At 46.4% G+C, this 14,103-nt stretch overlaps 2 protein-coding genes across 2 annotated transcripts in view; one reads left to right on the forward strand and one right to left on the reverse strand.

Moving 5' to 3' along the window:
• Positions 1-14,103, forward strand: part of LOC144269822 (scavenger receptor cysteine-rich type 1 protein M130-like) — a 547,202-nt gene that overhangs the window by 212,469 nt on the left and 320,630 nt on the right. The gene's annotated exons all lie outside the window — the stretch shown is intronic.
• LOC144258061 (scavenger receptor cysteine-rich type 1 protein M130-like) overlaps positions 1-14,103 on the reverse strand; it is a 57,664-nt gene that overhangs the window by 36,102 nt on the left and 7,459 nt on the right. The window contains exon 4 of the mRNA XM_077806390.1: positions 82-396. Coding sequence (XP_077662516.1) covers positions 82-396 — 315 coding nt within the window. The remainder of the gene's footprint in view (positions 1-81; positions 397-14,103) is intronic.

Here is a 14,103-nt window from a genome sequence, read left to right on the forward strand (position 1 = left end):
TATTGGATGTGGGAGAAAAGAGACTGAGTGGCTCAGCTGTAGGGTCTACAGTGTTAGTGGTTCACCAGTTTGAATTCTTACCTGAGCACAATACGCCGACATCATTTGCGTGGGAGCATGTGTGGTTGGGACGGGACATCCTGGGACATTTCTGAAGGAGAGACTCATTCCCCACACACTGAAACTCTTCCTTCCAGATCAGATCATGTCCTTCTCCGAAGTGAGCTGTTCCCAAGGTGGCTACAGCCTGTCCACACCCTAATTCATTGCAGATAACAGAAGCGGTGTTGAAATCCAAGTGTGAATCACAGACTGTCTCCCACATTTTTCCATGTTTGACTTCAACACGTCCTGAGCAGGCAGTGTCCCCTCCAATCAGATGGACCTCGATGAGACCTAGAGAGTCAATGCATCCATCAATCAGTGTTGGTTATTTTGACATCCCATAACCTTCCCCAGGCCGTCCTGGGGATGAAATGAAGGGAACCTTCTTCTCTCAACGGCAAAGACATTGTTAAATAAGCAGGAGCCCTTTACCAGTCAGCTCTGTGTTCTTGGGGAACCAGGGCGCAGTACCCAGCCTGTCTGACTCATGAAAGACCTTCCCCCGCAGCCTCTGCTTGAACCAAAACCGATCAGAAGAACAACTTACAAAAAGCAATGAAAAGGCAAGTGGGAGACACACCTAAACCCCTGGGACAAGGGTGACAGGATTAAGGAAACTCCCCTAGCCTCATTTGCATGGCAGATGGGACAGGGAGGCATCTCTATTAGCATACAGAATGGAGACCAGAGATTCCAACGCAAGAGCCACATGGAACTCTGGGACCTGAAAAGCAGGGAAGCACTGCATGATGGGGGATCTCTGCTCCAGATGTTAACGAACCCACGCCTGCACACACCCAGCTCAGTAGTTATCAGACCAATTCTAATACTAAATCTGTTCCTGGTATCCAAAATACTGAAGCTACCTAATTGCATTGTGAGCTCCCTCCAAGGAACACCACCCACAGCCAGGAAAGAGCAGTCCCTACTGCCGAGCCTGAACACAACAACTTTGGTATATTCCCTTGAGCCATCAGTTTACCCAGAAACACAAGTGACACAACTAGTACATTGATAGAATTACAGAACCTTCCCCCCCCTCAAAGAGTAGCCCTAATAAATGAATGTACCCCAAAGTAATGGGCAAATCTGGTAACAACACTGTGCTCCAGTGATGAGAGAGAGTTTGAATAAAAGGGCAATGTGTGACACTGCTGGGGGGTGGGAGTAGGCAACAAAGTAATTCTCAGTAGTGAACACATAGACACAAAGCAGAATGTGCAGGTGGGACTGATGAGTGTTTACATGGTCTAAGTACATCCTCAGCTGGAATATTTTATTTCTGTCCCTTCATTACAGGAAGGCTATTGAAAAACTGGCAAAAGTTCAAAGAAAGGAAACTATTCAATGATGAAGCCTGGAGGCTTGAAAGAGGCTCAATCTGTGAGACTGGGGAGTAAAGGAGAATTAAGGGGCAAGGAATAGCAAGTGTCTCCACAGAGCTGAGAACAAGGAGAGGAGGAGCTTCATAATTCATATTATCTGAAAATACTAAAATAATGGCTGAGAGTTCAGAAGGGAAAAGCAAAGGGCAGAGAGGAGGAATAATTCCCCAGCAGTGGAAGGAGTAGAGCGGGATAGACACAAAGGGGAAGTGACCGAGTCACTGTGATTGAAGATAGTCTAGAACAGACTAGATACAGTACTAGTGGGAAGGAAGCAGGGGAATGTTCTGCATGATGCCAGAGAACAGAGCTGCTCCAACTGCTTGGAATTAGGATCTTGTGTGTCAGCCTCACACCAACAGAGCCTGACACATGGAAGGCCGGTTCCAGTGTGAAGCCCTTCTCAATTACCCTTATGGCTTGTCTATAGGGGATGTTACCTCATATTAACTGTAATTAGCTCACCTTCAATACCTTGTGTCCACATGAACCCTGTTCTCAGAGCAATGTATTTGGCATCTTTAGGTTGCCGTAACTAATCCTCATTGGAGAAGGAATAGCTCCACTTCACAATCAGTTTGTTCATTGTAAGATTCCTGTGAAATAATTCCTAATGCTAATGCTGCTGACTGTCCCCCAGCTAGTGTCCCATACTGCATTGCTTCATACCTGCATCAACCTGCTTTGTGCCTGTTTGAACTCCACAGCTCTGGGGTCATCTTGACCAGATGTACCCTCTCTGGTTAAATGCTGGCAGGCAGCCAGGAGCGCCTCTTTTCAGTACCAGGTGAGTTCACATTCCCACAGCAACCAAGGCCCCCCCGCTTCCACATAGACCTCTGTAGAGGCCCAGGACTTGATTGGCCTGTCTGGAGACAAGCATGTCCACTTCCCTGTGGATAAGAGTCACCAGAATGCAGACGTCGACAGGGCACTGTCAGAGAAAATGAAAGTGAGGTGGCTCTGAATCTGGTACCGAGTCAGCGAACGAGCTCCAGCAGGTTAATAACTGAACGTGCATCTCTGCAAGCCGTCCTGAGTACACCTGAATGAATAACTGAAATTTCTCCCCGTCCCTCCCAAAATTTGTTCCTTTTTAATGTCTTTTCAAAATCATATTTCAAATCTTTCATTAGATCAGAAAGAATGTTTTTATGTTTCGTTTCTGCAAGAAAAAACAAAAACATTCAGTTTCGGCTCTCAGTGAATCAGGTTTTTTTTCAGATTTTTTGGTTTGGCCACTGAACTGAGAAAATCAAACTATTCACTCACCTGTAGTCAGTAAAACCTGCAGAAGGGCACAAGCAGTCACTAACCTGCTCCTGCCACTCCTCCACCCACCCTAGAAAAGAAAAGAGTCATGCATCCATCCCCAATTGCTCCAAACCATACACAGTTTAAAAATCTCGCCTACACAAAGCCTGCCCCCTCCTCCCAACACACGCATGTGCACCACTCAAATAAAGTACAGAAGGTCAGTAGAGTGGGAAATAAATGGAGGAATATCTTACTATCACAAGGGAAAACATGGAGTTGAAAGAGAAGATGGGAATGTCATTCTGACATTATGGGAACAGGAACTTTTTATCATTGTTGGCTTGGAGACTTTGAGGAATGGGACCATAAAGGACTGCTTTTTCTTATTTCCCTGTGCACGTATAACTGTGTGAAGAGGGGAGTTGTGGCATGCAGAGAGGCTGTCAGACCTCAGGAAAAAATAAGAAAAAGCTATACATGATTTGTTCCATGGAGCATACAGTTAATCCCAATAGACAGCTCTGAAAGCAGCTGGAAAGGCTTCCTGGAGCATGCACAAAAGGTCAGAATGGAGCGCACAGCCCTTGGGACGGACACGATGCAGACAATGCAGAGGCAAACAACTGTGATAAAGCACCTTTTGCTGCAAAAGCCAAGCACTGTGTCCCAACGCTCCAATGTTCTGAAAACTATAGAGAATGCACCATACTGAGAGCACATTCCAAACAACCTTAGCACAGATCCTTCCCACTGCATTCAATCCCACAGGAGATGGAGAAGGAGAATGCTTTCTGATGCATCACTGTCAGGGGTGAATACTCCTTGGTGGGGCTCTCCCTCAATACCCAAGTTTTTCAGTTTGCACCACATTCTTTGGATTGGTCTACTCCTAAAACTTAGGTCACCCTAGCTACATGGGTCATCGCTGTGAAAAATTCACACAATTCCTTTTTTTGATAAACTCAAAAAATTCATTTCCATAGAATGATCGAAGTGTAGGACTGGAATGGACCTTGATAGTTCATCTAATCCAGTCCCCGGCACCAAGGCAGGACTAAACCTATGTCTTCACTGGCATTTTTGTCAGTGAAACTTCTGTCAGACAAGGGTATGAAAAAAACTACCCCCCTGACTGACAAAAGTTTCACTGACAAAAGCGCCGGTATGGACAGAGCTGTGCCGGCGGGAGATGCTCTCCCACTGCCATAGCTACTGGCGTTTGTTAGGGCTCATTTGATTATGCTGGCAGGAGAGATCTCTGCCGTCAGCATAGAGCAGCTACATGGGATGCCTTACAGCTGTGCCACTGTAAGGTCTGCAGTGAAAACATAGCCCAAGTATTATCTAGACCACCCCTGACAGATGTTTGTCTGACTCTTTCTTAAAAACGTCCAATGACAGTATCAAGGTTCCTTCCCCACTCTGAACTCTAGGGTACAGACGTTTGGACCTGCATGAAAACCTCCTAAGCTTACTTTTACCAGCATAGGTTAAAACTTCCCCAAGGTACAAACTATTTTACCTTTTGCCCTTGGACTTTTGCTGCCACTACCAAACGTCTAACCGGTAGTAGTATTATTAGGAAAGAGTCCATTTGGAAACGTCTTCCCCACCCCAAAAAAAATCCTCCCAAATGTTACCCCCCGCTTTCTGGGGAAGGTTTGATAAAAATCCTAACCAATTTGCATAGGTGAACACAGACCCAAACCCTTGGATCTTAAGAACAATGAAAAAGCATTCAGTTTCTTAAAAGAAGAATTTTAATAGAAGAAACAGTAAAAAGAATCACCTCTGTAAAATCAGGATGGTAAATACCTTACAGGGTAATTAGATTCAAAACATAGAGAATCCCTCCAGGCAAAACCTTAAGTGACAGAAAGACACAAAAACAGGAAGATCCATTCCATTCAGCCCAGCTTATTTTCTCAGCCATTTAAAGAAATCAGAATCTAACACGTATCTAGCTAGATTACTTACTAAATTCTAAGACTCCATTCTTGTTCTGTCCCCGGCAAAAGCATCACAGAGACCGAGAGAGAGGCTTTGTTTCTCCCTCCCCACAGCTTTTGAAAGTGTCTTGTCTCCTTATTGGTCATTTTGGTCAGGTGCCAGCGAGGTTATCCTTGCTTCTTAACTCTTTACAGATCTCCTCGCGGAGCCCCTGCTACACAACCTGCAGCTTCGTCTGCAGGTGGCGGAGTCCCGCTCGGTGCACCAGAGTTTGATCCTGGCGGAAGTCACGAGAGTCGGAGACCTCCTGGACTACGACCAGGAAGACTGGCTGGATCCCCTGACGCTCGCTCGACGTATGGGGCTCTCCAGACCTCGTACCCCCGGGCGCGTACTTCAGGAGGTGAAGGCCTTGACGCCCACTACTCGGGCTTATCTCAACCAAGCCCTACGCGAGGGCGCAGTCCACCCACCCTCTACCCCACGCCCGCCGGACCTTTCAATTGGGCCCTTACCCCGTAGATCCCAACAAATCCCTCACCCTTTACTGCGAGCCAGCTGCATGAACTGCAGCCGGTCAGCTTCCAAATCACGCCATGAAAACATCTATACACACTCACGCTTCACACCCTTCATGCCCACATCCTGGTGTCCCGCCCCAATACAAAGTGGCGGGACCTCCTGCCACCTTTGGAGGGCGAGCAGCCCTGGTGGGCCAGCCTGTATTCCACCTTGGTCCTGAGGCCCGTCGGGGACATTAGTTGGCAGCTCCTTCACGGAGCTGTGAGCACGGGCGTGTTTTTGACGTGGTTCACCCCTATCCCGGATACTTGCGCTTTTTGTAACGTGAGGGAAACCCTGGCACACGTATATTTAGAGTGTACCAGGCTGCAGCCCCTTTTCCGGCTCCTCACGAATATTTTATTATGCTTTTGGCTGCACTTTTCCCCTCACCTTTTTATCTACTCACTCCCCATCCGTGGCCCCACAAAGTCACGGGATCTCCTGGTTATCCTCCTCCTAGCCCTAGCTAAAACAGCCATCTATAAAACCAGAGAGAGGAGGTTGGCCAATGAAGTGTCCTGCGACACTAGGGCTGTTTTCCAATCCTCAGTACATTCACGTATCCGGGCGGAGTTCCACTGGGCGGTTTCCACTTGATGCCTTCGAGGAGCGGTGGGTGCTGTCCGAGGTTCTCTGCTCAGTGACCCTGTCCGGTTCCCTCCGTCTGACCCTTTGATTGAGGGGAAGAGTGAGAGACCCCAGCCCCAGCCGTTGCCGCTGTGGATACCCTCATCACTGTTACCTAGGGAGGGTCCTATCACACGTGGGTGTACGTCCCCCCACCCCCAAACCACCCACCCCGCAGCCATGCCCATCTTGTCGGGCACTCTCAGGAGAGGAATAATCAGTGACACTGGGCATGGCACTAGGTAACTCGAGGGGATGGAAGACCATGAGTTTTGAGGAAGCCCCCCCGCTCTGGGCCCAGGCTAGCCTGAACACTTCTCCCTCCTGAAGGTTGCTGTGTTATACCTTGTGTTTGCTTTTGTTTTGTTGCATAGTTTTGCTTTATCCTTTTTGGTGATTCTTTGTAAGTGTTATGCAAATAAAACTCCTCTCTGCTTCAAAAAAAAAAAAATTGCTCTCCTGTAGCAGGACTCTCTGTGTAGTCCTGTGGTTGGGCTCCGTGCCCCAGAAGCAATGAGTTGCTGGTTCAAATTACTCTCCTGTAGCCATCTGGCCTGACCCTGTCACTGTATATATATATATATCATCTTGGGTTTGTTGTTTCCAAAACTGTAAGCATAGTATTGTACACCTGGCCAAAAACATTGTGAAGAATCTATGTTCAGTTGTAGTTAAAATCAAAACCAGTGCAAGTTTTTCAATGGAATAAAACTCTCTCACTCCAAAAAAAAACCCAAACAAACAAAAAAAAAAACCACTTTACAGGTGAAAGGGTTTTTCCTCTGGCCAGGGGGGATTTTAAAGGGGTTTACCCTTCCCTTTCTATTTATGACATGCCCCCCAAATCACAGCTAGGGTGAAACGCTGGCTGTGATTTCTTCCTGGAGCTCTAGGAGAAAACAGAGTTAATAAGACACATGCACCTATGTCATAAATATAAAGGGAAGGGTAAACACCTTTAAAATCCCCCCTGGCCAGAGGAAAAACCCTTTCACCTGTAAAGGGTTAAGAAGCTAGTATAACCTCGCTGGCACCTGACCAAAGTGACCAATAAGGAGACAAGATACTTTCAAAAGCTGTGGGGAGGGAGAAACAAAGCCTCTCTCTCGGTCTCTGTGATGCTTTTGCCGGGGACAGAACAGGAATGGAGTCTTAGAATTTAGTAAGTAATCTAGCTAGATACATGTTAGATTCTGATTTCTTTAAATGGCTGAGAAAATAAGCTGGGCTGAATGGAATGGATCTTCCTGTTTTTGTGTCTTTTTGTCACTTAAGGTTTTGCCTGGAGGGATTCTCTATATTTTGAATCTAATTACCCTGTAAGGTATTTACCATCCTGATTTTACAGAGGTGATTCTTTTACTTTTTCTTCTATTAAAATTCTTCTTTTAAGAACCTGATTGCTTTTTTCATTGTTCTTAAGATCCAAGGGTTTGGATCTGTGTTCACCTATGCAAATTGGTTAGGATTTTTATCAAGCCTTCCCCAGGACAGGAGGTGTAGGGTTTGGGGAGGATTTTTGGGGGAAAGACGTTTCCAAGCGAGCTCTTTCCCGGTTATATATCTGTTAGACGTTTGGTGGTGGCAGCAATAAAGTCCAAGGGAAAAAGGAAAATAGTTTGTACCTTTGGGAAATTTTAACCTAAGCTGGTAAAAATAAGCTTCAGAGGTTTTCATGCAGGTCCCCACATCTGTACCCTAGAGTTCAGAGTGGGGAAAGAACCTTGACATGGTGGCAGAGCGGTGGGATTAAATTGAAATCATTTTGAGATCAATTTGAGATTTTTTGAACCAGAAGCACAGATTTTAAAAGGATTTTTTTTTCCTTTGGGCTGCTGGAAAGCAGGTTTTAAGCTGAAAGCAGTTAGAGGGTTTTTTTTTCTCTGCTTGGGGGTCAGAGGAGAGACAAAACAGGATTGTCTTTTGTGATCTGGATTTTTCTCGACCTAAAGGCAGGGTAGTTAACCTCCTGCAGGGAAATTCACAAGTCTTCACAGACCTGAAGATGTTTTTTTTTTTTTACTTAAGAGCAACTAGAGGGGTTTCTGCCTATTTGCCTGGAGACAAAGGTGTTAGGGTTTTTTTTCGGTTTTGTTGTTGTTGTTGTTTGTTTGGGGTTTTTTTAGGATTTTTGTGTAGGCTGACAATCACTATCGGAGAATATAGGTAGCATATTACAGCACAGCAAAATTTTACAAGCCAAGTTTTTTGTTTTCTTTCTAACTCTTGGGTGTAAAATTAATTAAAAAAAGAGAGGAAGCATGTCGAGGAGGAGAAGAAAAAAGAGAGGCAGCATGTGGAGGAGGAGAAGGAAAAAGAGAGGCAGCATGAACTGGAGATGGAGAAGGCAAAGGCTCAGCAGAATATACCAACAAACCCTAGCAATCCTTCTCCAGGTACCACTTCCCATCCCAGAAAGTTCTCCACCTACAAGGCAGGCAACGATACCGAGGCCTTCTTAGCAAACTTTGAAAGGGCCTGCCTTGGGTACAGCATCTCTACAGACCAATACACGGTCGAGCTGAAGCTGCAGCTCAGTGGACCCTTAGCTGAGGTGGCGGCTGAAATGCCTAAGGAACACATGAAGAAGAATGAACTGTTTAAAACCAAGGCGAGAGTCAGAATGGGGCTAACACCCGAGCATTCCTGTCGGCGGCTCAGAGCCCTAAGGTGGAAACCAGATGTGTCATTTACCCAACATGCAAACCACATTGTGACATATCGGGATGCCTGGATATCGGGAGCAAGTGTTAAATCTCCAGAAGATTTGCCCTTCCTAATGCAAATGGAGCAGTTCTTAGAGGGTGTTCCTGAGGAAATAGAAAGATACATCCTAGATGGGAAGCCCAAAACTGTAATCGAGGTGGGGGAGATTGGAGCCAAATGGGTGGAGGTGGCAGAAAAGAAAAAAACTGATCACAGTTGGAGTGGATACCAGAAGGGACAACCTCAGACCACATCCTACTACCGGGGGCAGCCCAAGGCCCCAACTACCCCACAAGGAACCCTCCAGACACCTTATCGTACCTCCACACCCTTCTCCAGCAACCCACCTTGCCCCAGTGACCCGTCAGCTGGACGATGTTTTAAATGTAACGAGCCGGAGCGTGTAAATGCCAACTGCCCCAAGAACCCCAACAGATTACAGTTCTTTGCACCAGAATCACAACAGAGGTCCGCAGGCCCAGATACCTCCCAGATACCCTTGGAGCGGAGGGAAACTGTGAGTGTGGGCAAGAAGAAGGTCACCACGTGGAGGGACACCGGAGCACAAGTGTCAGCTATCCATGCTTCCTTAGTGGACCCCAATTTAATCAACCCAGAGATTCAAGTGACGATTCAACCCTTCAAGTCCAACTCTTTCAATTTGCCTACAGCCAAGTTGCTTCTCCAGTACAAAGGCTGGTCAGGAACGTGGACTTTTGCAGTCTATGATGATTATCCCATCCCCATGTTGTTGGGGGAAGACTTGGCCAATCGTGTGAAGCTACCCAAGAGGGTGGGAATGGTCACCCGCAGCCAGGCTAAACAAGCCGTCACGCCTAGCTCTGTTCCGGAAACTTTTACCAGGACCCGGTCAGAGGTGATGGACCCGGACCCCAGGCCAATGTCTGCAACAGCAATAGTGGATCCAGTCCCAGAGACCCAGACAGAGCCAGTCCCAGAACCGGAACCGGCGGAACAATTAGCACCAGACCCATTACCAGCACTGAATCCAGTACTTGCAACCCTGTCAAGGTTCCTTCCCCACTCTGAACTCTAGGGTACAGATGTGGGGACCTGCATGAAAACCTCCTAAGCTTACTTTCACCAGCTTAGGTTAAACCTTCCGCAAGGTACAAATTAATTTATCCTTTGCCCCTGGATTTCCACTGCCAACACCAAACTTTATCTGGGTTCCTGAGAAAACGTAGTTTGGACACGTCTTTCCCCCCAAAATCCTCCCAACCCTTGCACCCCACTTCCTGGGGAAGGTTTGGTAAAAATCCTCACCAATTTGCATAGGTGACCACAGACCCAAACCCTTGGATCTGAGAACAATGAAAAAGCATTCAGTTTTCTTACAAGAAGACTTTTAATAGAAGTAAAGGAATCCCCTCTGTAAAATCAGGATGGTAGATACCTTACAGGGTAATTAGATTCAAAACATAGAGAATCCCTCTAGCCAAAACCTTAAGTTACAAAAAAGACACACAGACAGGAATAATCATTCTATTCAGCACAGTTCTTTTCTCAGCCATTTAAAGAAATCATAATCTAACACATACCTAGCTAGATTACTTACTAAAAGTTCTAAGACTCCATTCCTGTTCTGTCCCCGGCAAAAGCAGCATACAGACAGACACAGACCCTTTGTTTCTCTCCCTCCTCCCAGTTTTTGAAAGTATCTTGTTTCCTCATTGGTCATTTTGGTCAGGTGCCAGCGAGGTTACCTTTAGCTTCTTAACCCTTTACAGGTGAAAGGATTTTTCCTCTGGCCAGGAGGGATTTTAAAGGGGTTTACCCTTCCCTTTATATTTATGACAAACCCCAACACCAGAGGGCCCCACCGAATCTGAACTGGCAGTAGCCGATAGCCCCACAAAAGAGGCTCAGCCGGAGCCTGAACCCTAACATAGTGCACCAGTGGAGAGCAGTTCACAATCAACAGAAACATCCCCATCCCCTACATTGCTTCCAGAGGGACCAAGCATAGGTCCACAATCCAAAGAGGAACTGGTGTCTCCAGCATCAAGGGAACAGTTCCAGACCCAACAGGAAGCAGATGAAAGCCTCCAGAGAGCTTGGACGGAGGAACAGAACAACCCACCGCCTCTCAGCTCTTCTAATTGATCCAGGGTTGTTGTAGAAAGAGGACTTTTATATAAAGAAACTCTTTCTGGTGGACACCAGGAAGACTGGCATCCTCAGAGACAGTTGGTACTTCCAACTAAATACCGCGTCAAGCTCTTCAGCTTAGGTCACGATCATCCTAGTGGCCATGCTGGGGTGAACAGGACCAAAGACCATTTGGGGGGGGGGTCATTCAACTGGGAGGGAATGGGCAAGGATGTTTCTACCTATGTCCGGTCTTGTGAGGTATGCCAAAAAGTGGGAAAACCCCAAGACTAGGTCAAAGCCCCTCTTCAGCCACTCCCCATCATTGAAGTTCCATTTCAGCAAGTAGCTGTGGATATTCTGGATCCTTTTCCGAAAAAGACACCCAGAGGAAAGCAATACATACTGACTTTCATGGATTTTGCCACCCGATGGCCGGAAGCAGTAGCTCTAAGCAACACCAGGGCTAGAAGTGTGTGCCAGGCACTAGACGACATTTTTGCCCGGGTAGGTTGGCCCTCCAACATCCTCACAGATGCAGGGACTAATTTCCTGGCAGGAACTATGGAAAACCTTTGGGAAGCTCATGGGGTAAATCACTTGGTTGCCACTCCTTACCACCATCAAACAAATGGCATGGTGGAGAAGTTTAATGGAACTTTGGGGGCCATGATACGTAAATTCGTAAATGAGCACTCCAATGATTGGGACCGAGTGTTGCAGCAGTTGCTCTTTGCCTACAGAGCTGTACCACATCCCAGTTTAGGGCTTTCACCATTTGAACTTGTATATGGCCGTGAGGTTAAGGGGCCATTACAAGCAGCAATGGGAGGGATTTCCACCTTCTCCAGGAACTAACATTCTGGACTTTGTAACCAACCTACAAAACACCCTCTGAACCTCTCTAGTCCTTGCTAAAGAAAACGTACAGGATGCTCAAAAAGAGGAAAAAGCCTGGTATGATAAACATGCCAGAGAGCGTTCCTTCCAAGTAGGGGACCAGGTCAAGGTCTTAAAGGCACTCCAGACACATAAAATGGAAGCGTCGTGGGAAGGGCCATTCATGGTCCAATAGTGCCTGGGAGCTGTTAATTATCTCATAGCATTCCCCACCTCCGACCGAAAGCCTAAGGTATACCATATTAATTCTCTAAAGCCCTTTTATTTCAGAGAATTAAAGGTTTGTCAGTTTACAGCCCAGGGAGGAGATGATGCTGAGTGCCCTGAAGGTGTCTACTATGAAGGGAAAAGTGCTGGTGGTGTGGAAGAGGTGAACCTCTCCATTACCCTTGGGCGTATGCAGCGACAGCAGATCCAGGAGCCGTGCACTAGCTACGTGCCGATGTTCTCAGCCACCCCAGGGCTGACTGAACGGGCACACCACTTCACTGACACAGGTAATGCTCACCCCATTAAAGACCAACCTTACCGGGTGTCTCCTCAAGTTAAAACTGCTATAGAACAGGAGATCCAGGATATGTTACAGACGGGTGTAATCCGCCCCTCTGGCAGTGCATGGGCATCTCCAGTGGTTCTAGTTCCCAAACCAGATGGGGAGATACGTTTCTGTGTGGACTACCGTAAGCTAAATACTGTAAGTCTCCCCGAGAACTATCCAATGCCCTGCACAGATGAACTATTAGAGAAACTGGGATGGGCCCAGTTCATCTCTACCTTGGACTTAACCAAGGGGTACTGGCAGGTACCGCTAGATGAATCCGCCAAGGAAAGGTCAGCCTTCACCACACATATCAGGCTGTATGAATTTAATGTACTCCCTTTTGGGCTGCGGAATGCACCCGCCACCTTCCAAAGACTTGTCGATGGTCTCCTAGCGGGATTAAGAGAATATGCAGTCACCTACCTTGACAATGTGGCCATATTTTCGGATTCCTGAGCAGAACTCCTGTAACATCTACAAAAAGTCTTCGAGCGCGTAAGGGAGGCAGGACTAACTGTTAAGGCTAAGAAGTGTCAAATAAGCCTAAACCGAGTGCCTTACCTTGGATACCAGGTGGGTAAAGGAACTATCAACCCCCTACAGGCCAAAGTGGATGCTATCCAAAAGTGGCCTGTCCCAAAGTCAAAGAAACAGGTTCAATCCTTCTTAGGCTTGGCCGGTTATAACAGACGATTTGTACTGCAATACAGCCAAATCGCCGCCCCACTGACAGACCTAACCAAAAAGAAACAGCCAAATGCCGTTCTTGGACCGAAGAGTGTCAGAAGGCCTTTAACCAGCTTAAAGCGACACTCATGTCTGACCCTGTACTAAGTGCCCCAGACTTTGACAAACCGTTCCTAGTAACCACAGATGCGTCCGAGCGTGGTGTGGGAGCAGTTTTAATGCAGGAAGGACCGGATGAAGAATTCCACCCTGTAGTGTTTCTCAGCAAGAAGCAGTCTGAGAGGGAAAGCAACTGGTCAGTCAGTGAAAAAGAATATTATGCCATTGTCTATGCCCTGGAAAAGTTACACCCATATGTTTGGGGATGGCATTTCCACCTGCAAACCCACCATGCTGCACTGAAGTGGCTTCACACCGTCAAAGAAAAAAACAAAAAAAATTCTTCGGTGGAGTTTAGCTCTCCAAGATTTTGATTTCGACATCCAACACATCTCAGGAGCTTCTAACAAAGTGGCTGATGCACTCTGTGAAAGTTTCCCAGAATCAACTGGTTAAAATCGTCCCTGAGATGTGGAAAATATTGTTAGTCCTAAAATACTTGGTAGTATATTTAGAGGTGCATGTGTCTTATTAACAGTTTTTTCCCTAGAGCTCCAGGAAGAAATCCCAGCCAGCGTTTCACCCTATCTGTGATTTGGGGGGGCTTGTCATCAATAGAAAGGGAAAGGTAAACACCTTTAAAATCCCTCCTGGCCAGAGGAAAAATCCTCTCACCTGTAAAGGGTTAAGAAGCTAAAGGTAACCTCGCTGGCACCTGACCAAAATGACCAATGAGGAGACAAGATACTTTCAAAAACTGGGAGGAGGGAGAAAAACAAAGGGTCTGGGTCTGTCTGTGTGATGCTTTTGCCAGGGACAGAACAGGAATGGAGTCTTAGAACTTAGTAAGTAATCTAGCTAGGTATGTGTTAGATTATGATTTCTTTAAATGGCTCAGAAAATAGCTGTGCTGAATAGAATGACTATTTCTGTCTGTGTGTCTTTTTTGTAACTTAAGGTTTTGCCTGGAGGGATTCTCTATGTTTTGAATCTAATTACCTTGTAAGGTATTCACCATCCTGATTTTACAGAGGTAATTCTTTTTTACTTCTATTAAAAGTCTTCTTGTAAGGAAACTGAAAGCTTTTTCATTGTTCTAAGATCCAAAGGTTTGGGTCTGTGGTCACCTATGCAAATTGGTGAGGATTTTTACCAAACCTTCCCCAGGAA

Source organism: Eretmochelys imbricata, chromosome 1 (genome assembly GCF_965152235.1).
Source record: "Eretmochelys imbricata isolate rEreImb1 chromosome 1, rEreImb1.hap1, whole genome shotgun sequence".
In the NCBI taxonomy this organism is placed as follows: domain Eukaryota; kingdom Metazoa; phylum Chordata; order Testudines; family Cheloniidae; genus Eretmochelys; species Eretmochelys imbricata.